Source organism: Miniopterus schreibersii (assembly GCF_964146895.1).
Source record: "Miniopterus schreibersii genome assembly, chromosome: 15".
NCBI classification, from domain to species: Eukaryota; Metazoa; Chordata; class Mammalia; order Chiroptera; family Miniopteridae; genus Miniopterus; species Miniopterus schreibersii.
In genome coordinates this window covers 21937697-21964630 of record NC_138115.1, presented here as the reverse complement: position 1 = coordinate 21964630, position 26934 = coordinate 21937697, and the positions used below count along the sequence as shown (strand labels likewise).

At 48.2% G+C, this 26934-nt stretch overlaps 1 protein-coding gene across 1 annotated transcript in view; it reads right to left on the bottom strand.

Annotated features, from left to right (window-relative positions):
- Positions 1 to 7000: 7000 nt before the first annotated feature.
- Positions 7001 to 26934, bottom strand: part of SLC6A1 (solute carrier family 6 member 1) — a 41144-nt gene continuing 21210 nt past the window's right edge. Inside the window, exons 2-16 of the mRNA XM_081160379.1 lie at positions 26152 to 26214; positions 24713 to 25055; positions 24179 to 24310; positions 23510 to 23610; positions 22579 to 22688; positions 20884 to 21016; positions 17727 to 17861; positions 17394 to 17497; positions 17002 to 17126; positions 15679 to 15791; positions 15163 to 15294; positions 13429 to 13531; positions 12290 to 12390; positions 11235 to 11402; positions 7001 to 9354 (exon numbers count right to left, since the gene is read on the bottom strand). Of these exons, the coding sequence (XP_081016505.1) occupies positions 9250 to 9354; positions 11235 to 11402; positions 12290 to 12390; positions 13429 to 13531; positions 15163 to 15294; positions 15679 to 15791; positions 17002 to 17126; positions 17394 to 17497; positions 17727 to 17861; positions 20884 to 21016; positions 22579 to 22688; positions 23510 to 23610; positions 24179 to 24310; positions 24713 to 24950 (1800 nt within the window). The 5' untranslated portion in view covers positions 24951 to 25055; positions 26152 to 26214 and the 3' untranslated portion in view covers positions 7001 to 9249. The remainder of the gene's footprint in view (positions 9355 to 11234; positions 11403 to 12289; positions 12391 to 13428; positions 13532 to 15162; positions 15295 to 15678; positions 15792 to 17001; positions 17127 to 17393; positions 17498 to 17726; positions 17862 to 20883; positions 21017 to 22578; positions 22689 to 23509; positions 23611 to 24178; positions 24311 to 24712; positions 25056 to 26151; positions 26215 to 26934) is intronic.

Here is a 26934-nt window from a genome sequence, read left to right as displayed (position 1 = left end):
ACCTTGCAGGGCACAGTGAGGAGTCTGAACTTGATTCTCAGAGCAGCAGGAGGCTGTTGGAGGGTTGGTTTTCCGCTGGTGGGTTTTATGACCTGACTTCAGCTTTAGAAAGAGCACTCCTCCAGCTGTGCGTGGAGAATGGGTTAGAAGGTCAAGAGTGGAAGCCAGCAACTGGCTAGGAGGCCACTGCAGCCACCAGATGAGCTATGGTGGTAGCCTGGGTGGGGGAGGGGAAGAGGAGAGGCCAGAGTTGAGCTATATCTGCAAATGTGAACCCCCAGGGGAAGGTCCCACATCAAGGGCTGGTGGGGGTCTGGGGTGGGAAAGCTGGGTAGGGTGGAAGCTGGGTTCTGGCTGAGGCTGAGAAGATGCGATTTTGAAAGTTCCAGTTGGCTCTCAAGACCCAGATGGGGCCAGCTGCAGGCCTCACGTGACCACTATGAGTCCCAGATAGCCAGTGTCGCTTCCTAGATTTAAATAAAGTCTAATGAGGCCATTGTTCTGTTGCAAAGCTTCAGCTTAAAAATATTCTAAGTACAAGGGCCAATTTTTTAAAATAATGTTTTAATGGGCCAGGACTTGGCAGTTAGAAAAATGTTATTCTTGGGGTGGGGGTTAGGCAAGGGCAAGGAAAAGAGAACAAATGCTTATCTTCAGATAGCCAGTGTCCCGAGTCCCTTCTCCCACTGGAACAGCTCAGAAAATATCTGCTGCCAATAGAATCATAGAATTAATCCCTCCCAAGTGTGCAGCCACCTCTCGTTTTCCTTTCATCTCTGTCAAGGTGGGGGTCCTCTGCTTGCACCCCTCCAGGGATGGTGAACTCACTTCCTACCAAGGCAGCTTGTTCTGTGGCTGGACATTCCTGAATACGAGAATGTACTTCCTTTGGTTGAACTGGGATCTGTCTCCAAACAGTGCCCCTCCAAACTCGAAAACACACACCTTTGGCCCCTTTAAGATCACAGAGCACTCTGCACATTCTGCCTTATTCATTTATTTATTCATGCATTCATTCAGTAAGTGTTTTTTAAAGCAAGTCACTCATTTCTCTCTAAGCATTTTTTTTTCACCCGTAGGATGAGAGTAATCAGATCTGCCTTAGAGCTTGATGAGTACTAATGACACAGAGGTTGAGCAGGACTTAGCTAGTGGGTGTTGTAAAATGCTGGGTCTCAGGAACAGGAAACTAAAAGCAGATATCTTTTGAATATTAGCATGTGGATAAGATCATGCTGGAACTGGGGATACAAAGACAAATGAGACACAATCCACACCCCGCTCCAGCCCCAAGGGGCTCATAGATCAGTGAGAGAGACAAGAGCTGTGACAGGGAGCTGGGAGCACAAGGGGCAGCCTGCACAGCCTGAACAGTGGTGATCCTGAAAGGCTTCAAGGAGGTAACTTCTCAGCTGAGACCTGAAGGAGTTGTTTTCCAGAAGAGGGGCTATCCCAGGGGTAGGAGTGTGTAAGTGAGGAGCAGTCCCGGTCCAGACAGAACCCTCTGCTTCCCTCTCCTCGCCTCCTTCATCCCTTCAGGAACCCCCATCCCCACCACTCTGTACAGGTCTCGTCAAAGGAAGGTGACACCCAGGTTCTTCTTAGATTGTGCGTTTAAAACATTTCAGACTTAGAAGTTGCAGAATTAGTATAAAGAGTCTGTATACCCTTTACTCAGATTTCTCAAGTGTTATTTCCTCACATTTACCTGCTTCATCATTCTCTTTCTCATTACACACACACACACACACACACACACACACGCACACACACACTTAATTTTTTCCCCTCAATTAGTTAAGAATAATTTGTAGACATGATGTCCCTTTACCCCTGAATACTTCAACATGCATTTCCTAAAAGCAAGGATATTCTCTTAGATAACCACAGTGTATTGATCAAAATCAGGAAATTAACACTGATATAATATTATTAGCTAATCTACATATCTCATTCATATTTCACCTATGGTCCCACTAATGCCCTTCACAACAAAAGCAAAATATTTTTTTCTGGCCCAGGATTATCTGTTGCATTCAGTTGTCATGTCACCTTAACCTGAACATTCTTCAACCTTTGCCTTTTATGGCCTTGACATTTTTCAAGAGCATAGGCCAGTTGTTTTGTAAAATGTTGCTCGATTTGGGTTTCTAGATTGTTTTAAACAGTGTTTGTTGATGTGATCAGCAGCAAACTTTCCCCACGAGAAAGGGTTGGGCTGCTTTTTAGGAGACAAATCCTGGGCCCCAGCCCAGACTTTCTGGATCAGCTGGTGGATGTATAGCCTGGGGATCAGTCTTTATCTGTGTCCTCTCAGGTTCTCATGAGCACTGCTGGTTTAAAGTCATCTTCTGAATGGACGGTTAAGGTTCTTTTGTGTTCTGGGCCCTTGGGCTGGGGCTTCATGGCATGGTCCTTGTATCTCTACTCTTGAGCCCCCCATAGACTCGTTGGGTTACATAGGCCCTTACATACAGATTGTCCCCAGAAGAGGTGGGGACAATCCCCCAGGCTCCAGCAGAAAAGGGGCAGAAGCCCCCAACTTCCACACCATGGGATTTTCCTGGTCTCCCTCTGGCCTGCACTCTGCCTGGTCTTCGACCTTTGCCTGGTGCCATGTGTGTGTCTGCTCATGGAGGCCACTGTGGCGTCCAATCCCATGACTTATAGCTGTGTGAGCTTGGGGGAGTTGCTTTCCCTCTCTGGGCCTCAGGATACTCAACTATAAATGGAAATAAGAACCCCCACTTTGGGGCAGATTGGTGGTGGGGAGTAAACAGCATTCCATGAGAAAGTGCTAGGCAGGTAGAAGGCCCAGGAAATGTGGTGTCCTTTTCTTGTTCCTGCATTCCTGTGATTTGGGGAACTGCTGGGGGGGGGGGAGGGGAGTGCGCCAGCCTGCCTGCGGCCTCCAGCGGCAGCGCCTTCAGAGTCCACTGCAGCGTTTCAGCAAGTCCATACTATCCGTAGCAGCCCCAGTTAGGGGTTGAGCATGGTGGAGGTACTGGGGTCAGGACTTTTCCTGTGTGGGACTCCTCTAATGACAGTCGTTGCACGGGGCTATCTGTTGGTCTGGCTGACACTGTCCCAGCGCTGCCTGCAGCCTGAGGCTCTTCCTACCCCAGCCTCCTTCCTTCCCCCTCTCCTTGCACAGGTGCCCGGTGTCACAGTGGCCGGAGTATCTCCCTGCCTGCTCCTGCCCTTTCTCCCGTGTCATTTAAAGGCATTCACCCAAGCAAATCTATTTCACTTTTAATTCTGTCTTGGCGTCTGCTTCTTTTCAGACCTGAACTGACTCAAACCTCAAAGAAAACACCAAGAAATTACCTTAAAAACATTAGGTGAAACCTCTAGTGAACACGTTGCAGGAACCTTGGTTTCTCCTTGGATGATAGTATTAGTTTCCCACCATGGTTGGGCTCCCCACATGTCCTCGTGAGACCTTTTTAGTCCAAGAAAACTTTTCCCCCAAAGCAAGATATGGACAGCCCTTATTTCTATGTGCATCATAATGAGATGATCTTGTCAGTAAATTGTCCTCCTGTAAGCTGGCAAGCTCATGTGGCTTTATGCTTATTTAAAAATAGTTTATTATGTATTTTCCATTATAAAAAGCAAAGCCCATGTCTATGGCACAGACAAGAGGGAGCCAGTGTGCACAGCAATGTAAGTGGAAAGGGACCTGAGAAGGAGAGGCTGGGGCACTTACCTGAGGATCATCTACACCTCATGGGCTGCTGGGAGGGGCAATGAGAAAACACTTGGGAGGTGGCTGGCACCCTCTTCTTATCTAGTAGGGCCTAAATAAATGCTAATTATCATTGTCACTGTTGTTACTGCCAACACTACTGAGCAGCTTCTCTAAATGGCCCCACAACAGCTCCACGGGCCTGAGGTGTGACCCAAGGGAGTTTCCAAGAGGATCGTGAAAGCGATAGTTTGTGAGGACAGAGAGGGGAGAGACAAAGTAAGTACAAAAGGACAGAAAACCATGAAAGAAAGAAGAGCATCGGTGAAATTCAAACAAATACAAACTTGATTATTAAGATATCTTTGGCTGTGAAACTGGAAATGATTTTGAAAAGAACAAGACCTGGTTTGGGAAAGGGTGTGGGGGAATTATCACCACCAGCATGCTGGGGGGAAGTGAAAATGGACATAATTTACCTGGAAGACAATTTAGGCCTCGGCGTGAGTGCCCTTAAAAACGCACAGGCCTCAAAATTGACTCCACAGCTCCACTGCTGCGAGGTCGTCTGAAGAAAAGAGATGTGCACACAATTGGAGCTTCAGGACTGTGAGCCATTTTTGTGATCTTTTTCTATTAATGTGACCCAAGGTTGTGGTCACCCTGCCTGGCAGTTTGCTCCTCAAAGCAATCTGTAGGGCTTTTATTTTAAAGAGGAGAAATACAAAGTCTGCAACCAAATATTTCATGAGCTGATGGAGATACAGACCCCACCTGAGGCCCTGGACCGGTCAGGGTCCCTGGAGAGACCAAGAGGGCATCTGGAACCTCTTTTTTCACATGACACAGAGCCCAGAGGAAATCACATAATTACTCACCGCCAGGGTGAGCTGGGTTCCCAAAATGCCACATTGCTTTGTTTATGTCTGGAATGATATCAGCTCAGTGCTGTCACCCTGGTTACCTCATGCTAATCAGGAACTCTAATTAGCAGCCACATCCGATTAATTAAAAAAGGGGGCTTATTATTAAGTGACAGTTTGGTAGACAAAATCCTTCAAAACATGGGGCTCTGGGTAGGGGGGTGAAACTCGATTAAAAAGTTCCTTCTAAGGGAAGATCTCAAGCACCATGGCCATAAAAACACTTGCTATTTTTCGAGTGCCCATTTCGGGCCAGGCACTGTGCTTTGTGCTTTCCTCGTTTTAGCTCATTTCACTTTAACCACAGTTTTGTGAGGAAACTGAGACATAAAGAAATTTAACTAACATGTTCAGAGATGCATAGAGAGTGAGCAGCAGAGCCAGAACTCACATTCAGGGCGTCTGACCCCAAAGCCTTGATGACTGTTATATTGTCATTCCTTATTCATATTCATTCATTCATTCATTCATTCATTCATTCATTCATTCATTCATTCATTCATGTATGCATGCACTTATTGAGCTCCTACTGTGTGTCAGGCACTGTTCTGGGCATTTAGGACATAGCAGTGAACCAGAAAAAGTCTCTATCCTCCCAGAGCTTCCTTCGTATTAGAGGGAGGCAGACAAATTAATAAACATATGAGCGCTAAAAATAAGAAAAATAAAGCAGGCCCTGGCTGGGTAGCTCAGTTTGTTAGAGTGTCATCCAGATACACCAAAGTTGCAGGTTCAATCTCCAGTCAGGGCATATATAAGAAGCAACCAATGAATGCATAAATAAGTGGAACAACAAAACTGATGTTTCTCTTCCTCTCTCTAAAAAATCAATAGAAATCTTTTTGAAAAGAAAAATAAAGCAGAGTTAGGGGACAGAGAGAGACAGGGAAGGGTGTTATTTTAGGTAGGGTGGTCAGGGAAGGCCTCTGGGAGGAGATGACATTTGAGCAGAGACCTGAATGAAGGGAAGGAACCAGGCTTGAGGTTATCCAGATGAAGAGCCAGAGGCAGAACATGTCCCTGGCCTCCCTGATACAGGTCTGTAAGTGCTTTTTTTCTGCCAAATCAAACCTGAGTGAATTTGAGGGTCTCACTGTGCCATCTCTGCCTGGCAAGAAGAGGTGCTCAGAAATGTTTGCCAGGAGACACGATCACTCTATGCAATGTCTGATCCAGGATCAGACAAAAAGTGCTATAAAGGGAATTATCAAGACAATTAGAGAAATTGGATATGGACTGTAGATTAGGTAATTGTATTGTAACAGTGTGAAACTTTATGCATTTGATAATGTACTGTGGTTATGTAGGGGGATGTCCTTTTTCTTAGAGGAGATAATGCTCATGTTTTAAGAGAAGCAGGGTCCAAATGTCAGCAACTTACTCTCAAGTGGATTAGCAAAATCACCATCATCATCTTTATTATTATTGTTATGTTTGTGATATGTGTGTGTGTGTGTGTATTGTTCTATCCACTTGGTTAAGCTAAAACTACACTTCCTGGAATCCCCTTCTCTGTGTGGTTCTGGAAGAGTTGGCCAAAAGCAACATTTGCCCAAGGTTTGGGTGGCAGAAGTAAAGCAGGAGCCATTGCTCTCTGAAGGTCCTCAGGGTTGGATGCAGTGAGACACCTGTGTGCTCCCAGAGGTGCAGTGTGGGAGGAGTCCAGCTTGTCCTTGCTCTCCCCGGCCCAGTGCCCTGCTGACCAGTGGCTCCAGATTGTCCAGCAGATATCTAGAGCTGGGAGCTATGCAGAGGTAACAGCCTTCCCTAGACTTCCCCCCTGGCTGACTGCTTTATTTGCAGGTTAGAGCTCAAAAGGGCCCCTTGTTCTAAACGCAGGAAAGAAGTACTGTCAAAGGTACTGAAATCAGACTTTTCCTTCCTTCCATGGTCTCTCTCTTGACTGGTCATGGTGTTTTTTAGTTTACTATTTAATATTGTCCTAAGTAAAGGAAAACTTGAACTCTGACTCTTTAGTATAAATTTTACTGTTCATCTATTTTTTTAAACCATTTTTATTGACTTTTAGAGAGAGAGGAAGGGAGAGGAGAGAGAGAGAAACATCAGTGTGAGGGTGGAACATTGATCGGCTGACTCCTGCAAGCTCCCTACTGGGGATGGAGCCTGCAACCAGGGCGTGTGCCCTGACCAGGAATTGAACCAGCAACCTTTTGGGGCATGAGATGATGCCCAACTATTGAGCCATGCTGGCCAGGGTGCTCAGAGTTATTTTCATCCACACATTCCAAGACTTTTTGGAAGTCCAGCTCTATCTCACTGAATTGTGAGTACGAGTCTCTCTCTCTGTGTCGGGGAAAAGAAATATTGTATGTATATTTAATCTGATAAAAGAGGCCATTGTGCTCCCACCCCCAAGAATCGAAGATCTGATGTTGTAGATCATAGAACCTTTATTATTTTTCCTCTAAATTCTTAGAAATGTACATAACGTACATGCTCTAGTTATGACACCATTTATAGACATTTAAAATGCATCTTCATTTATAAATATTTTACATTTGGTCCATAGAACAGATAATTTTACTAAATAATACTGTAATTTTTTTAAAACAGGCTCTGTATATAGTTTCAATATGTTTATATTACATATATTTTTTTATATAGAGATAGATTTACTTGGTGTTCTGAGAATAAATCCTTATTGCAAAAAAAAAAAAAGCATATATGATAATACAATATCTTCCCCCCCACCCAGGGCAAATACTAAAAAAAGTTACACATATTCACAGTTCTCACAGTAATTGTACGACACGTAATATTGTGCTATATAAGTAGGTTTGGATGGAAATCAGTTAGGGGATTTCTGGCCAAACACCTCACTTAGGTTGGCTTACAAACATGAAATACACTGCATTTGTCTTAAAAAGACTTGGTCTTAGTATCACACTGAAGAACAAAGAGAAAGTTTAGAGTCTTCCTGCCCTTATTCTGCAGGAATTCACACAGGCTGGGGAGGGGCGGGACCGTGAGACAGTGCGGGGTTCCTTTCCGTCTAAACCCTGTAGTTTAACAACACATATGCAGTGTGATCCTGGATTCACCAGTCGGCATTTGGGATGCCTTAGCTATGAGACTATTTTACAGATGATCTCGGGAAAAGGTTTTAGATTTCCTACACAATATCAAACAAGACCTATATACCACGCGTAAGGATGAATGTACGAGTGTGTGCATTTATATGTGTACAAGTACTTCTTGTTTTCTCTACAATAATGTGCTTAATATTCTGAGGGTAATACCTTATTGCAAGAACTGGTATGCTGGTCACTGGTCACTTTCGGATGAGAATGACAAGAGATTTAAAAACCCACAGTCACAGTTATTTACCATAGTTATTAAGGATTAGTTGTAAAACACAGTTTGTGAGCTAACTGGCTAAGGAGCTACAGGGCACAACAGACAATTTGCTACTTGGGAACCCATCTTCCTGGCAAATGAGAAACACTGAGTTACTGGGGCTTGCAAGGAACTGTCTTCGCCCGATTTGCCGATCTGCCACCACCACCGCGGAGCCCATTCCTGAAAGAACCACCACGGCTTCCCAGGGAAGCAGTTTCACTCTTGGAAGCACTCTGGAGGCGGGGGTGGGGGTCTGGATTAACACTAGCTCCTCAGTTAGTGGCAGGGCAGATTTTAGTGGCAGTGAGGGGATTCCTGCTGAGGGATTTCAGAGAAGGTGAGAAGGCAGCAGCTTCGAAGGGGGTGGCAGTGAGGGAGATAGTTTTAAAAAGATAACTGGATCCGTTTTGACTCAGGGGCAGGACTTGACCTTGATTTCCTCTGCAACTGTTCTGTGCTTGGTAAAGCTGGGCCTCCTAAGAGAAACTGGGGCTTCGATTAGGGAACTTCCCCAGCAGGATCTTAGGTCCCCAGAATGGCGATTAAAAAATTAATTGTGCTTGTGGCGGTTTTCCAAGGAGCAGGGCCAGGTGCAGCCAGAATAGCCTGGTGAGGCTGCGGGGAAAGCGTCGCCGCAGAGATCTCGCTCAGCCGGCAGGGGGAAAAGGGACACTACGCAGACTGCTTGAGAAGCTCGTCTGGGAATGCTGATGCGGTCCTCGGGGCTCGTTTTAAAGCCAGCTGCCTCGGGAAGGAGAAAACCAGAAAATGAAAGAGCTCTGCTGGCTCCCTGCTACTTGAGTGAGCTCTCCCTAGAAACCTGTTATACAAAATGCCCTTTTCATGTGTACAGAGCAGCGTTCCGATGGAAACGAACTCCTGCAAAGTCCAAGATAACAGTCATGGGTTTCGGCAGTAAGAGAACAGTCAGGAAAATGACTAAAAGCCAGGAGGGTGCAGCCTCCCCGTGTCACACTCGCTGGCGGGATAAAAATGATCTACTGCGGCAGGAAGTCACAAATGCCCACCGCTTGATGTTAATGGGCCCCAGATTAAAAAGGTCATCGGCCCGCAGGTGCTGGAGCCGTCGAGTATCTTTGCCCAAGGCAGGACCCACCAGGAGTGAGACTGTCCCCCACCTCCCCTCTGCGTGGTGATGGTGTCTGGACTCGCCACTCGAGGTAGGTTGAGATAGAGAGTATCTTCAGACATCAAGTGGTGGTCATGCTCAGCCAGGTTGGGGGTGAGAGCTTCGAGTCGGCGAGCCACCCTGCACCCCTAGATGTAGGCCTCTTTGCTGCCTGAGCTGCTGGCCTGGGGCTGTTCTGGACCATTCTCTGGGCGAACGATGTCTTCGCTGGGCTGGATCATGACCTGAATGCGCTGTGGGCACCGGGGAGAATTTGGGCTGAGATGGAAGGAGACTGGCCTTTCTGTCTCCCCACCTTCTTTTCAAGTCTATTTTGTCTGTACCCAGACTCTGGCCACGTCTCCACATCCTCCATACCCTCCGATGCTCCCATGCACACCTCCTCTCACTTGGGTTACAGCGATACTCCCCACTGGCCCTCTATGTCCATTCTTGACTGACCATCAGCCCCTTCATTCTATTCTCAGTATAGCAGCTGGAGGAGTTATGTTAGGGATTGCGTCCCTCGTCAGGATGCAACAATGGCTCCCATTTCACCAAAGTCCTGTAAGGCACCACGTGATCTGCCCCGTCATCTCAGACCTCCATGTCCTTCCCTCATCCCCTCACTTACTTCACTCCAGCCACGCTGGCCTCCTCACTGCTCCCCATACACACCAAACATGCACCTGCCTCAGGGCCTTTGCACTTGCTGTACCCTCTGCCCGGTACATCCTTCCTTTCAGTTAGTTACACAGCTTGATGTCTACTTCCTTAGGTCTTGGCTCTGTGTTCTCTCCTCAGTGAGGCCTCGCCCAACATTCCCTAAACACCTTCCTACTTTATAGGAACTCCATCGTACTCCTCCCATCTAATGCGTTTTTATTTTGTTATTTGTTGATCTTCCTCTACTAGAATATAAGCTCCAAAAGGGTGTGATTTTTGCCTGTTTTGTTCCATGCTGTGTCCCCAGTACTGACAATAGTGTCTGGCATATAGTAGGTGTTCAATACATATTCGCTTGGTGGATGAACTTCCCACTACCTTCTCCACGCACATCCTGCAGTCCTGCCTCATCATATAACACCCTGTCTTCAGACATGCCTTTTCCTTTCCCATCACTGTGCTTTTGCACAGGCTGTGCTCTCTTCCACAAATGCAGACCTGACTTCCTTTTGAGGCTCAGGAGAGAATAATGGAAAATGAAAACACTAAACTTGGAGTCAGAAAAAAAGGCTGCAAGCCCAAGTAAGTTACTACTTACTAATAACTTACTGTAAGAGATGGGTAACTGGTTTCCTCACTTGGCCTGTTTCTCCATCTGTGATAAAAGGAGGCTGCCCACCACCCACCTTCCCTATGCTGCAGACCTGAGATCCCCTCCTTCTGGCTCTGAGTGGGTCTAGCGAGTACATCTTGGTGGGAAACAAGGTTGAGAGCCACTGATCTGGGCCTTCCCAGACATGGTCCTCCATAATCTGATGCTCCACCATTTCTCAGTGAAATCTCCTCAACCTACACTTACACTGTTAACACCTCTAGCACCTGGCTACCTCCAGCACAGCCTTGTTTCACTCAAGAATATGATATAACTTAACAAAGAGCTGGCATGGACCTAGTATGTGCTAGGTGGTCATGCTTTGTCTGTCCATGAGGATAAGACCATGTTTTCTCTTTATCAAGCTCACAACTGTGGTACTGAGTAAGCCCTCAATACATCTGATTCCACCCTTCATCTGCTCTGAACCCTCGATGGCTCCCCAGTACCCTCAGGATAAAGTCCAAGGTTCTAGTTCTGATCTTCAAAGCCCTCCATGATCTGACTAGGCTTTAAGTTACCAACCTCATTAGCCACACTGATCAGTTTATACCTCTTCTAGGAACATTCTTCTGCTTCTACTTTTAACTCTGGCTCATACTTAGCTATCCCTTCTTTCGGGAAGCCTTCCCTAACCCTCCTCAACTCAGGCAGGGCTCACCCATCTCCCCGGTTTACCCCAATCATGGCACCTCTAACACTCCATTGTCATTGGTTATTGGTTTATTTGTCCCCCCAGCTAGTCCATGAGCTCCACTGTGCCCAGCACAGTGAGGGAAGGGGACGAATGATGCAAAGGGTGCAGAAGGGGCTTACCTGCTTCAGGGAGCCCTTTAAGGTGAGGAACATGTAGGCCATGTACCCAGGGATGAGGACCATGGAAGACAGAGCCATGAGCCAGCCCACGCCCTGGCCCCACTTGGGGAAAACATAGCTTCCCATGGTGAGTGGAGTCATCTGCACAGCACTGAAAATGAACACACCCTGCGAGGGGTGGGGGGCAGTCAGTCATGCATACTGGATAATCAAGGCCCCTCTTAGATCCTGCAGCCAATAGGTCCACAGCCCTCCACCCCTACCCTGAGGATGACCCTCACCAGGACCCAACATCTTGGGAATCCTGCACCAAAGGCCACTTCCAGTACATAAGGAGCCCTTGTGCATGACAGAAGAAGGTATCCCCTCTTGGAGGACCAATAGCAAAAGGAGCCTTCTCCATGACAACCAACAGAAAAGGGCACCCCTCCCAGGAGAACCAATACAAAGAAGGCACACTCTCTGAAAGGACCAACTGAAAAAGGTGGTTCCTCCGAGAGGACCAATAGAAAAAACATCCCTTTCTCCAAGTTAACCAGCTTGGCAAGCAGGACAGAGTTGGATGTCAGTCCCCATTCGCCATTGGCTGGGTGCCCTTGTGCAGGACACAACACTTGTAGCAGCCCAGCCCCCACACCAAGGACCTGAGGCATCTCCCTCCCAGGCCTGCTCATGCCCCAGCTTCCCCCTGCAGAAGGGGACGAGAGATGCTGAGAATGAGAGGCCTCCCCATATGAATAGTTTGCGCTTCAGAATCGGGCCGACCTGGTTTGAATGCTGCACAGACACACTGGGTGATGCTGGCTGGGTGAGCACTGGATGTGAGCCAATAATGTCTATTTTTCTGAGTTTTCTGAGAATGATGTAATATGTCTGGCATCATGCAGGGCACAAAGTAGACGCTTAACAAATGGGAGGGACTAGTATTATTAGGAAACAGGGGTCTGGGGTCTCTTCCATCTACCTCTGCCTCCATAAGTTTCTCTCTAGACCCGAGCTGCCCCAGGGCCTAGTCTGTGCTCATCCTAACAGGGCTGGTCAAGCATGGTCCTTACCGCCACAATGATGGGGGTGAAGAAGGACCAGCAGAGTTTCCACCAGATGCAGGGCCTGGAGCCAACCATCTCTTGTATGTTGTCATAGAATCGGTTGACACCTGTGACATTTGGAGCAAAAGCAGGAGGATGGATGAGTTGTGGGTACTAGAGGCTAAACTCAGTCTGTCACTTTCTCATAGTATGACCACATGCAAGTTACCTAACCTCTCTGAGCCTCAGTTTCCTCATCTGTAACATGGGGTTAATGCTCTGAGGGGTGCTCATTAGTAATCAATAACTAAGTCTCCACAGTAAGTGGGTTGTGTGGAAAAGCAAATCACCTTAGTGTGAAAATATCTACCAAAAATCAGATATGCTTACAAAAGGTGTCCCATCACCCTTAGTGTCCCTCCCAGGCAACATCTATCCCAGCCATTCCTGCAAAGCCCCGATGACCCGATGCTATCAGCAACTGGTGATGGATTGCAAAGAAGAACTGCAAATCCTGCAAAGACCCACAGATGTCATGAAGTTCACGAGAGTGATGCTGGACACTGCTCCCATTATAAGCAAAGTCACTGACCAGGAGGGATCTGATAGCACCAGACCAGTTAGAGTTGGGGAAAGGAAAATGGGGAGGGGAGTGAGGTGGCAAAAACAATATAATGATTATCAAGTACTAAGAGGGACCCTGGAGAACGTTTCTCTCAAACGCATTATCTTGCTGTGATAATCGAAAAGTAGGGAAGGATATCCTTTGACTATCACTCAGTTGGGTCTGGACACTTAGGCCACAAAATCAACAAATAAAATCACATTCCCTTCATTCTTTGTTGTAAGATAGTGCATACTTTTAACTTTAGAATTTTTTGTAGTTTTGGTTTCCCTTTTCTAGATAAAATCTCAAACAAACCATTTTATCCCAAAATTTACGAAGAAATTTTGGTTTCCATTTTAAATGAGTTTAACTGTCCTTCTTATGGTGTCTTCTAAATATGGGATGTCCTGTGCTAGCATCACCGAGTTGCTGTGAGAACTAAATACATGAATGTATGGAAAGGGCCTGGTGTTCAAGCTGTATTGGTTGAATGATGCTTGAAGAAAGGAATGAATCAATGAATGAATGAGTGAGGGATGGAGGAGGGGTTGATGCTCACCATAAAACCAGGAAATGGAGACACATTCAAAGAACACGAGGAACAGCAGGCTCATGCCACTGGCAGAGTAGTAATCAAAAAGCTTGAAGACGTAAATGCCCCCCTGCAGGAGGAAAAGCGGTGAGAGTGAGGCCCCTTCTGTGAGGGACCAGTGCATTCAATTCACAGTCAACGGGGCTTTATAGTGTGATGAGGCTGGGGTTAGGCTAAACTGCAGCATGAAGGCTTGCAGGTAGATTCGAGGAAGCACTTGAGACCCTGAGAGGATGTGGGTGTTGCTTTTCTTACGATTCTGAAGAAAATGTGCAGGGGGTGGAGGGAAATGCCCCAACTCTGGTAAGACTGGAGGGCAGAAAGAGGAGCCATCTGTCCACAACGTTACATCAATCATGTCCTTCCCCTGCTTAAAGTCTTCCATGGCTTAAATAAGGCAATAACATAATACATAAATAAGTAGAAAGATATAAAATAAGATAATAAAATAAAATCCAAATGCCTTGGCCTTCAAGATCCTGCATGATCTCTGGTTCTACATCCCCTACTTAGCCCCTCATTCCCTCTTCCCCCACACTGGCCTTCTTTTTGTTCCTCAAGTTCACCAAGCCCATTCCCACCTCAGGGCCTTTGCACCTGCTGTGATTTCTTCCCCTTAACTAGATCCTCCCCTGGCTGGCTCTTCCTCTCACCTCAGAGGGACTGTCCCTGACTACTCTGTCAAGGTAGCATCTTTCCCATCCCTGCTGGTCATTCTCTGTTCCACTATCTTCTTTCTTCATGGCATTTAACAATCTAATGTGTATGTCAGTCTTGTCCAACAGAGCAGATACTGTCTCTCAGGCCCATAGTAGGTGTTCATCAGCTATGAAGGAATAAATGAACAATAATTCTAGGTCTGAACTGTATTTAGATCCAGCGGTGGTTCTGTGGCTCATAAATCAGACCCACAAGGCTGAGCTCATGGCTTTAGGGTCATTTATATTTATCGTAAAATTCATCAATTATGTTTCTGTCTTCTGAGTAGACTGGGAGGGCTTGAACGCAGAGAAACTTGCTTGTTAATAGCCACAGGAAAAAAAAGAGTAGGAATGAGAGGAAAGGACAGTGTCAACTTCAAATGCCCAACTAACTCCACCTTGATGCTCCAGTTAATTTCTTTTTTAATCCTCAGGATATGTTTGTATTGATTTTAGAGAGCGGAAGGGAGGGAGGGGGGAAGGGAGGAAGGGGGTAGAGAGAGAGAGAGAGACATCAATGTGAGAGAGAAACATCAATCGGTTGCCTCTTACATAAACCCTGACCAGGGATAGAACCCGAAACCTAGGTATGTGCCCTGACCGGGAATTGAACCGGCAGCCTTTTGGTGCACGGGATGATGCTCCTACCAAATGAGCCACCCGGCCAGAGCTCCAATTAATTTTTATGAGTTCTTTAAAACTCAGACCCTGCATTCCTTCCTCCAGGAAGCGTACCTGGTGCCCCAGGTCAGGTTAGGGGCTATATTCTCTAGCTCTGCCCATCATTTCTGGCTCCTTGTCTGTATCTCCCATCAGCCCAGGGGCCCTTTAAGGGCAGGGACCCCCATCTTCCCTCTTGCAGGGTGTGCCAGCTTGGCATGGAGATGGTATATTTAATGAACAAGGGGAAGGTGAGTTAAGACAAGGCTGGAGTGAAGAGGGCCTGGGAGTGGCTCTGGGCAGGCAGACCAGAGGTGTGCCAGGTGCTGGCTGCGCTTACCTGGGTGATGTTAGAGAGGCCAATCAGGTAGGAGACGACGCAGACAGCAGCAATGAAGAGCTCCCTGCGGTTGCGGAGGAGTCTGGGGTACTCGTCCACCAGAGCCGTGATGAAGCCCTCCACGGTGCAGAACTTCAGGGGGAATGGGCGTCAGCCACCTGCGGCCGGCCCCAACCCCGACCCACCCAAAGTCTGACTCTGGCCGGAGACCCGAGAGCCCAGCAGCATCGAGACAGCAGAGCCAGTTGAGCCCCAGGATCCAGGCCTGATCTGCCCCTGCCTCCCTTTGTGAACTCAGGAGAGTCCCTTCCCTCTGAGCATCAGTTTTCCCATCTCAAAAATGGGGAAAGTAGCTGAGCTGTTCCCTGAAGTTCAACACCGTGGGACATTCTAGGGGTCTGAAACTCTTGGCCATCTTCTCAGGGGCCTAGGGCAGTGACCTCCTCTCTCTGCTTCCTCCCAGATGGGCAAGGCTGGGTGAGGGGCGCCTCAAGGGGTCAGGGAGAACGTCCTCACCTGGCTGTCAATGCCCAACATCAGCAGCATCGAGAAGAAGAGAATGGCCCAGAGGGGAGAGATGGGCAGCTGGGTCACTGCCTCTGGGTATGCCAGGAATGCCAGGCCGGGGCCTGCAGGAGAAAGGATAAAAAAATAAATAAAACGTACCAAGCACCTACAGCATATTCAGTACACACCCACTAAGTTTCTTTTTATTTCATCTTCTAAGAAACCTTGTGGGTGAGGGTTGTCAGCCTTTCTTTCTACATGAGGAATGAGTGTGTGTGGCGGGGGAGGCTGTAGGGTTGGGTCCAGAGGCAAGGGGACCAGTGGGCCGGCCGGCAGTGGGGCAGTACAGGGGCAGAGAGGTGCCCAGATGGAGAAATAGTTAGGAGGCAGAACAGGCAGATCCTGGCATTGGCTGGTTTGCTAGTGAAGGTGACACAAGGGCCCAAGGTGATGCTGCGGCTCTGTCCTGTGCACTGGGTGGCAGAGCCCTTTGCTGCAATGGGGAGCACACAGAAGGCGGCTTGGGGAGGTCAGTTTGGGACATGTTGTGTTTGAGTGTCTGGGTGGGGTGACATTCAAGAGATCAGGGTAAACGTTGGCAGGAAAAGGAAAGAGACTATAACTTCCCTGAGGTCTGGCTCTGGAAAGAGGGGTGGTGGCTGGGAGTTCCAGAGAAATGAGGTGGCGGGCTGCCCGGGCAGGGGAGGTTTAGGACCTCAGCAGAGAACGTTCCTTCTGCATGATCAACCTAGTTCTCCATGATGGGGAAGGAGCAAAGGTTTCCTTCCTGAGCCCCTGGGCCTCTGCTGTACACACAGTGGGTCCTCATGTTTGCTGCTTTCCTGGCTGAGCAGGGAAGGGAGGGCTTGCCTGGGTTTTCCTTGGACCCTGTGCCCAACTATGTGGAGAGAAGAGTGGGCACAGCCCACTTGGTGAGAACATTTTTGGAGCTGAAACAAATGCACGGACTTGGGTGCTTTGTGTCATGGTGCTGAATGTGTCTGACTTGGACCAAAGTTTATACTCTTGGGGCAAGTGAGTCTTCTCCCCTCAGATGTCCAGGATGGGCTGGAAGCGCCAGTATGGCCAGGCTCTGCAATCAGCTAGGTCTGGGCTCAACTCCAAAGTGCTACCACCTTTCTAGCTCCCTGAAGCAGGTAACCTCAGCATTAGAAAGGTTCAGGGATACAGTCCACATAAATGCTCCGTGTGCTGCCTGGCACATAGTGACCTCTATGCCAGCGAGCCAAGGGGGTGGTGATATGATGACAGCGAAAGCCTGCGCGATTAACCCCTCCCTCTCCAGGAGCCCCGGTCCTGTGCGGTGCTGACCTGAGGCCGCCACATCAGCAATGGACCTCTTGGTGACATGGGCCATGAAGCCCACGATGGAGAAGATGACAAATCCTGCGAACATGCTGGTGCACGAATTGATGCAGCAGACAATGATGGAGTCCCTGCAGAGAGGGAAGGGCACAGTCAGGGAGGGTGGGACTGGAGAGAAGGTGAGCTAATAGGGAGTGGGTAGCGAAGGGAAGGGGGGGGTGCCTGGGAGTAGGGCTGAAAGGCAGGTGGGTCCATCCCCCACCCCCAGGGAAGGAGCAGAACCAGGACTGGCCAGAGCGATTGGCTCTAAGACAAGTGGAACTGACAGTGGAGAAAGGCCTGGGGGTAGCCTCGAAGGGGCATGGCCCCCGGAGGAAAGTGCTCCTGTGCTTTGGCACCTGTAGACATTGTTGTGGAAATTGTTGTAGCTCCCAAGAGCAATCAAGGATCCTAGGCCCAGCCCATAAGAGAAGAAAATCTGAGTAGCAGCATCCAGCCACACCTATAAGGATAATGACAGAAAATAGTCAAAATTATAATCATAAAGCCACAGTGCCCCAGGGCCCCTTCCAGGTGCCAACCAGCTCTGCGGCAACAATCCTAGTTTGCATAGGAGGGTCAGAGAGCAGCAAAAAACGTATCCTAATGCTGGTCCACTGTGGCTCAGGACTCAGGTGTGCACTTAACCGAGCTGCTGCCCCCTAGTACCCGGGGCCAGGAGGGCCATTCACCTCGGAGTCCGTCAGCTTTTGGAAGTTGGGTGTGATGTAGAAGAGGATGCCTTCCCTGGCCCCGGGCAGTGTCACTCCTCGGAAGAACAGGATGATCAGCATGATGTAAGGATATGTGGCTGAGAAGTAGACCACCTGGGAGGAAAGTAGGTAAAACACGGTCATGCCCCCTCCAATGCACCCATGCCTCCTCCTTCCCCACTTCACCTCCATCTGTACCTGTGGTCACACTAGGCTTGGTTCCAGTTCTCTTCCTCCAGGAAGCCCTCCTGGATTCCTAACCTGCTCTGCTTGGCCACTTTTCTGCAGCCCTTCCTTGGAGTCTGAACCAACCGGCTCAGTGCATGAATTTTCCCTTCCCCTACCCCTCCTACTTTTTGATTTCTGTTTAAATTAAAGTAAAACATGTGAGAGGAAAATTTTAAAAATTTTAAAAATCACATACGAACACACAAAGTTCCTTTCAACAGCCTCTAGAATGTAAGTTACATGAATGACAGGACTTGTCTTGTTCACTTTTCTGTTTTTCCAGGGTCTAAACAGCCCATGGAATATAGTGGACACTCGACAGATGCAAGACAAATACATAAATGCACTGATGTTAACATCTTATTGTTCCTATTTTGAGACTTTCCTTTACATATCGATCACATTTTCTTACAAAACAAGGCTCAAATTAAGTACTTGCCTTTTCATTTAACATGTTTAAAGTTAAAAAACACAGTACATACAGCTTTATTTCTTGTTTTGTTTACTAAAGATTGTTTTACTGTCCCATAACAATGTGATTTTTAATTATACAAAATAGTCTCTCAGGAGGTTCCACCATCCACTGAGGTCACTTCCAATTTTAAATATCAATCTCTATACTGCTACATTGGCCACCCCTGTATACAAAACTTTGTCTGCAAAAGTAGACAAATTATACGAAAAATTACTACAACTTATAATGAAAAAATTATACCAGTCTTTGGAAAAATTTCTAGAAGTAGAATTACTGTGAAAAAAGAAATAAGCTTCTCAAAGGCTTTTAATCCATGTTGCCTAATTCCCTTCCAGAAATGGAACTTTGCCCAGCATTACAGAGTGCACCTTCCCTGCAAAGATGCCAGCAGTGGGTATAATCACCTTAAAAATTATTTTTTGCCAAATCAATCATCAAAAGACAGATCATTGTCGAAAATTACATTTCTTTGCTCACTAGTGTGAAAGAACAATTTTCAAGTTCAATGACCTTTGTAGCTCAGAGTCAAGCTCAGCAGAAATTGTTCTCTGGGTTAGTTTCATCTCCCTGACTTGACTCTGAGATTCTTCAGGGTTAGGAAAGGTGGCCACAATCCCACAGCAAAATCACTGTACTTGGAATTAGGAAAAGGGGATTCGGAACTGTCTGCGTCACCTACAAGCTATGTGACATTGGGTCAATTTCTTATCCACCCTTAGTCTATTTTTTTTCTTGTCTGGAAAATGGGTACAATCAACACTGCTATGCAGAAAGGTTGGTTGCATGAGGACATACAACATGCTTAACATTTGTTGCTAGGTCTTGCACTTCAATATGTCTCCCATGTTCAGCATGGAGCTAGGTACACAGTAGGTGTTCAGTAAATGCTTACTGATAGATTGGGTGACTCACTCAAATGATGCAGTGAGAGAGGCCCTACTCTCTTTCTTCAAGACGTAGCCAGTTGTGTAATGCAGCAAGAACTCTAGATACCACTCCAAAATGATTATAATTGATGTCATGAATTGAGTGCCTACTATGTGCTAGGCAAATGCTACACACTCTGCATAGATTATCCCCCACTCAGTCTTTGTGATAACTCTGTAAGGTACTATTATTGTGATCACTTCACAGATGAGGAGACTAAGGCTTAACTGACTTGCCTAAGAGCACACAGGTAGGCACCACGGGACTGAGATTCAAACTCAGCTCTCTCTCTTCTGAAGCCCTTAGGCCCTACACTCTTCTGCTTCCAAAAGCTGGACCTGGAGACAACTGTGCCCTCCTCCGCCCTGGGTAGCCTAGGGACAGAGCAGAGCTGCTTTGACACCAGTCTTAAATCTGAGAACCTGTTGGGTCCAAAGGTCCCACCAGACTGAAGCAGGGAGTTTTTCATCAGCTGTGCCCATGCCCAAGTGTGGAATTCATTAAGGTTCTGTTTTGCTCATTCAGCTTCTTAGGTAGTCTGAACCTCCCTCTCTCCAGCCTTAGTCAGTTGAAATCCCTTCTCTCCCTTACTTGCTTTAAGACCTCAGACAACATACTTACCCTGAGTCCTTCAGGCCAAGACCAGTGAGGCTTGGCCATCTTCTGTCCCTGGACTCATGGGGTGGGGCTTAAAGGGGGAAAGAAGTAGGGATGAGGCCAGTCTTCCTCCCCCCAGTTTGATCAGCAAGCTCCCTTGATGTCCCCAGGCTGGAACACCCCAACGTGGCCTGGCTTTTCCCTTGCCAATAATTAAAAAAAAATAACTCCCTTGCTAGCTGCTGAGTGCCTTACAAAATCATCATTACCATCATCATCATCATCATCATCATCATCGGCTCATTTGATTTGCATAACAAACCAACAGATAAGCATACGTATTAGCCCCATTTTTAAAGGAAGAAACTAAGTTTCAGAGAGGTGAAGTGACTTGTCCAAGGTCACACAGCCAAGTCAATGGCTGAGTTGGGATCTGAACTCAGGTCTCTTTGACTATAAGGCCTGAGTATTCAACTATTAATCAATCCATCTCTGTTGCTCCTCAGAGGCTGGGATGTGGAGTGTTCACCTCTGGGCCTGCCCACTCCTAGAACAAGGCTTGGAACAGAAGAGATACTCAGGGACAGTGTTTAGCGGTCCATGAGCAACATTCACTCTCCGTTTTGCGGTGGCTCTGCCAGGTCCGGGGTAATCTCAAGAGACTTAATGTGAGCCTGGCACCATGTTAAGAGGTTGACTTGCATTCTTTCCTTTAATCCTCACACTTTCCCAGAGGTAGGTAATGTTATTCCCATTTTACAGGAAAGAAAACTGAGGCACAGAGAGATGAAGGTACCTGCTTACACTGAGGTTGGATAGGGTTCCTGAGAGGTACAGACTGCTTGCCCAGAGCAGAGATCCCTTTGTAGACCCACCCCCCCTCCAGTTCTCACTGTGAACACCTCTTACCTTTCCAGTCCAGCCAACACCCTTCCAAATACAGAAATACACAAGAATCCAGGCAATGGCCAGGGTGATGGCCAGAGGCCAGCGGATCTGACCCGGCTTATCCAGCCCATCTGTCATCTGATGCATGTTGCGCCTGATGGAACAGGAGGGAGGAGAAAGTCATATGGGGCTGAAGTGACCCAGGCAGCGCAGGCCAGCATGTGGGCAGGGGCAATAACCTCCACTGTGATCCTGCTGACATCTGTCATCAGCAAGATCTAAGAGCTGGGTGGGGACTGTGGGGCCCATTATACCAACTGGTAGAAAGCGCTGACCTCCCAGTGCCTTAATTCAGCCACCACTGTTGCTCACCCCTACATTCACTTTCTCCCTGTCTCCACTCCAGCACCCTGGGATCCTTCTGTTTGCAAGCCTGGTCATGTCACTCTTCCGCTTAAAATTCTGCAGTGAATAGCTCCTTATTGTTTTCAGAATGAAGCCCGGTGGACCTTGCCAGCCTGGATGAGCTGGCCCCTGCTTTTCTCTAGTCTTGGCTCTCACCGCGGTCCCCTCAAACTCTCGTAAGACTGGACTACTTGTCATCCCTTCACTCCAGCCTTGCTTGCACTCACCTGCCTCCAAGGTTTCATGCATATTCTTCCTTCTGCCAACACCTGTCTTCCTGACATTGCTTTTCATCCTTAGATGCCATTCCTCACCTAGACTGGTCCAGGTCCCTCCTTGGGGTCCCCACAGCCTTCCGTGTGTCCCTCCTAACAATGGTCACTTGGTGTTGTCACTGCCTGTTTACTTAGCCATTTCTTTAACCAGACTGGCACATAGTAGGTGCTCTAGAAACGTTTATTGAATAAATGGTTGAATGAAAAGCCTGGACATGTGAGAGACAACTGCATGTGGGTGATGCCTAAAAGCAGAACCAGCAGGAGCAGAATCTGATTTTTATTTGTAAGGAGACAGCCTAGCTAAGGACATTTCAGTACAGAGAGACTGGCATCATGTGTTCTCACACCTCCTGAGAACTGCTCCGCCTGGCAGCTTATCCAAGGTGCAGTGGAACCTTCCAGTATACCCTTTCGAGTTGCCCAGGACAGATGCTTCCTTCATGTCAAAGAGATTTGGGTCAATGGACCTCATTTTGGAAAATTAATGCTCCCAATGTGCATCTTCTATGATGAAACAATCAACATGGCTTTCACTATGAACACTTATTCCAAGTGATTCTGGACTGGTTTTCAGGATGAATCGGGACTTTACTGGCCTCTCCTAGTGCTTTTCTCGGCCTGTGATGGTTATTCCCCTCCGCTGGCCACTGGCCACCCTTCTCCACCCTGCTCTTTGCCCCGGAGGCTGAATGCTATGGCTGCATTCACTGGCTCCTGTGCCCTCTAGCTTCTTCTAGAGGAGCTCCAAGGGTGGGAGGAGAGAGATGTTGGGGATGTATTCTCCCTGCTGCCTGTGGCTTTGTCTGCAGCTGGGTTTCTCTACTAAAGGTCTAGTGCATGTCTAGTGGCTCTTCCAAGGTTCAGCTCTCTCTGGGGCAGGAAGGGGCTTCACCCTTTCTTGTGGCTCCCTTAGCCCTGGCCACATCTCCACAAACAGTCCTTCACCTAACTCTTCCATCAGCCTTTTGAGGGTGCCTCTGTGCCTGCTGGCCCTGGCTGATATGCCACCCACCACGAGTAACCCTGCACTCACTCCCAGAACTCTACCACAGCGCTGGTCATGTTGGTGGTGTTCACCATGCTGTAGTTGGAAAAGCAGCGGTCTGTGTTCCAGGGGTTGTCACACTGTTTCCACGGCAGCGCCTACAAAGACACAGTGGCACAGACAAACCCTGTTGAGCCCTGTGGGGCTGGCAACAGTGAGTGGTCCTTGTGCACCCTGCCCACCCTTACGGTCCCCTGAGCCTCCTCACAGCCATTATCTCATCCCTACTTTCCAACCGCTTCCAAATGCAGATCATGCTATGAGCCCCATTTTAGAGATTAGAGAGGGGCAGCAACTTGCTCAAGATCACACAGCTCCTAAGTGTCATGCTGAGATCTGAACCTCGACCTTTGCACTCTGAAAATGAGCTTTCCAAGCTGCACCATATGGTTTTGTGTCCATCCCAGACCACTGCCCAGCTACGCGACTTTGGGCAAGAGACCTCACCTACTTGAGCCTGTGCACACTGTTAACAGTGAATATTTACACTGCTTGTTCTTTGCACAGATCTAAGCACTTTGCACATATTTACTCCTTAATTCTCACATCTCTAGGAGGTGGGTTTCCCGTTTACCCTCACTTTATAAATGAAGCTGTCTCATTCCCAAAGTTGCACAGCTGGTTTATAATAGGGTCAGGGTTTCAACCTAGATCCATATAAAACGGGTTAACAATGCCCACCTTAGAGGAGTGTCATGAGGATTAGACGTCAGCCCACAAAGGCCCTGGCTCAGTGCCTGGTCCGAAACAGGGGCTCAGTGTATGGTGCTACAATTGTGGGGAGACAAGGGCTGCTGAAAACCACCCCTCACCCCCTGCTGCTGGAGGAGTGGCCTTGTCAGCAGAACGGCGGTCCTGGTGGATGGAGGGTGGACTGTGGGTCTGGCTCCTTCTCAAGGAGCAGTTGGGGGGCACTCACCGTGGTGAAGGAATTGTACAAGTAGTAGATAGCCCAGGAGATGATGACAATGTAGTAGATGTTCAGCCAGAAGGACAGCACAGCAGCGGCAAGGCCCACGCCTGGGAGCAAGCACTCATTGTGATATTCATTTAATAACCACAGTTTCCCCAGGTGTGTCAACTGCTATCATTCCCCACATCTACAATCTCACTCGAACTAGGAGAGAGGCAGGACCTTGGCTAAGGACATACACATCTGGCAAGTGAGGGAGCCAAGCCTTGCATCTGGGGCCCCCACACAGGCTGGCTGAAGGTGGGGGTGGGGCTGGACTTGCCAGAAAGCGTGATTCTCCACATGTTCACCTGAGTGTCTGTCAGCACTGAGCAAGGAAGCCAAGAAAGTTGCACCTGGCACATGCCAGGGAAACTTGGAAACGAGCTCACAGAACAGGGCAGGCTGATGTGCATGTGGGGGCCTCTGGATTGGGTCCTCCTCTCTACTGCCCTAGGTTCTGGCCAGTGTGGCCATCTGTCACCTGGCCCCTTGTAACGGCTCCACTCTGCTCAGACGTGGCTGAGCAGCTCCCCCTGTCCACAGGGGTCAAGCGTGTTGGGAAAGCCCTGGCTTTGCCACCGTCCTGTGGGCAGGATCACCATCATGACCTGTGGCCCCACTCTGCACACTTACCCTTGAACATGGGGGCCAGCTTCCACACCCCCAGGCCCCCGATGGATGTGTACTGGCCTAGGGAGCACTCCAGCAGGAAGAGAGGGACCCCGGCAAAGATGAGCGTCAGGAAGTAGGGGATCAGGAAGGCCCCTGTGGGGTCAAGAAGAGAGATGCTTGTGGCCCCCCAGCTTTGGAGAAACCCCAGTCAGAGAGCATCACGGCAGGGCATTCTGGGGTCTATGCCATGATTTCCTTACACTCGGCCTCAAAAACAGCATCTACAGCCAGAGTGAGGACCCAGGAAGTTCTCTGCTACAAACACAAGCCCTGTGCTTTGCAAATGAAGAGGTGAACTTTTAGGTGTCACTGACAGAGGACAATCACCTTTTCAGAATCCTTTGGTAAAAGGTCAAGAAACAGGAAGCGGGGCCTGATACTCCTTTGGGAGTCTTTAGGGGACCCACTCCCCTAAGGTTGCCCCAGAAAATGTCTAAGTGGGACACCTTCTGTGGGGCCCAGGCCCAGCTGGAAGGTGGCCAGGCTGGCACCTACCGCCGCCGTTTTTTCCGCAGAGATAGGGGAACCTCCAGACGTTGCCCAGGCCGATGGCGTAGCCCACGCAGGACATGAGGAAGTCGAAACGGCCCTTCCATGTGTCCCGGTCCGGAAGGTCCGCCGCCTTCTTCTGCACTTTGACCACCAGGGTTTTGGGCTTGTCGTTGGCCACGGGGACCTCGCTAACCTCCGTGGAGATCTGCCCATCAGCCACCTTGCTGCCATTAGTTGCCATGTCTCGGAATTTGGAAACAGGGGTCCTGGCAGGTGGACGTGCAATGTCGGCCCCAGTCCACGTGGACAGCAGTTTTGCGGCTCAAGGTCACCCTAGAACAGAGAGCTGGGGTGACAAGCAATGAAGGGGGGCAAGATTATGGAGCTGCCCCAAAATAACAAACACAAAAGAACTCACAAAAGAACCAGGGCCCCAAGAAAGCTCTCCTATAAGCCTCCCACCAGCCTCTGCTCCCAGAGGAAGGGAGGTGCCTTTTGTTTCCAAAGACATGTGAGGGTGTGGCCTGTGTCTCCTGGACTAGCTTTAACTCTGGCCATCTGTGTCATGTGCCCTCCGTTATGTGTCATGCTTAGTGTCGAGACCCAAGGTGACCAAACTTCTAGAGAGAAATATTAAGTGCTCCTCATTTTCCTCCCTGGATGTAATTAGGAGATTTTCGTAATAGCCATAGCAGGGTAAGTGATGGCGGATCTGAATAGGGAGGTGTCCTGGCTGCAGGTGGTGGGTGAAGGTGGTACATGAGCACAAACACTGGCCATGATCAAAGCCCTCTTTACCATTTTCAAGCTGTGTGACTTTGAGTAAACTTCTTAACCTCTCTGGGCCCCTCTCCCTATCTTTTAAACTGAGGATGATGATAGTACATCCCTCATCGGGTTGTTTTTCTCCACTTACTTATTGAGACACACTGTGCCTGGCAAATAATGAGAACTTGTTGCTATTTCATCAGCAGTTCCCAAGCCTGGCTGTGTTCCCAAGTCATTTGGGAAACTCTATAAAGACACATTCCCAGTTCCCACCCAAGATGATCCCCAAATCTATACTTCTAACAAATTCTCTAAAGGATATTCTTATGCCGGGAGCCCAGCCATAGTCCTTAGGTGAGGAAGGACCCCTCCGCCATCCCCAGATATTTTACCTACACGGCAACCTTCTCATCTCTAGTTCCAGAGAGAGTTGAGGACGGTGTGTGACACTGGACTCAGTCCAGTCCTGGGTTCAAATCTCCATTCTGCCTTTTACCAGCTGAATGGCCCTAAGTACTATTCCTGATTGCTCTAGGCTCAGTTTCCCCATCTATAAAATGGGAGTCATACTATCTGCCTTGCAGAATTGTGGCATAACTGAGCTTTCATGGCTTATAAGAGTGCCTTTCCCCAGACTGGTTGGAAATGATTATGATTTTGGTTTTTGATATTACCTGATGGTTTTCTGTGGTGGGTCAGCTTCAGAGCAGCTCCCTCTCCAACTCCTGGGCGAGAGCCTACAAAGCAGAAGAGAGGAGAGGCTGTAAACTGGCAGGTGGCACTGATGGGCAGCCCTGGGTAGAGAGCAGGAGTGCAGGAAGCCTGTGACTGTGCCGCATATGAGCCCCTTAGAGCCACCCAGCTGGGGTGACCTCAGCGAGTTCATGCACCATGGCTAGCCCATGAGGTCCTGGGAGCATGCAGGAGTGGGGCCTGCTGCTGTTGGGACAGCTGCGAAAGTGGGCATGAGGGCACTGTGAGAAAGATGTTCCATAATTTTATCAGAAATAAAAAGAAATCAGAGGGGCTGAAGCTTCTCAGGGTTCCACTGGGAGCCAATGAATGCAGCTGGTATTTTTATCTGTTCTCCACCCAACCTTGTAGTAATGTTGTGGAAAACCATGTAATAACATAAGAGGGAGCCCCTTGTTTTGTGGAATGAGAAAAGTAGGTTTCAAAACAGTTTATTTAGTATGTATGTATGTTCCTATTTTTACCTCCCCCCAGATCTGTTCATTAAAAAACAAAAAACCTAAAGGATCTACCCTAATATGTCCCCAGTGATTAGTTTATAAGTGGTTTTTGCTTTCTTTTTTTGCACTTTCCTGGATTTCTAGAATTATTTTTAAATTTTTACAAAAATTTATAAATAAAATATATTTTGAAATTTCTCTGAATTTTTTTAAATTAATAAAATCACTCAGAATAAACTTATGGAACCCTCAGCACAAACCGGA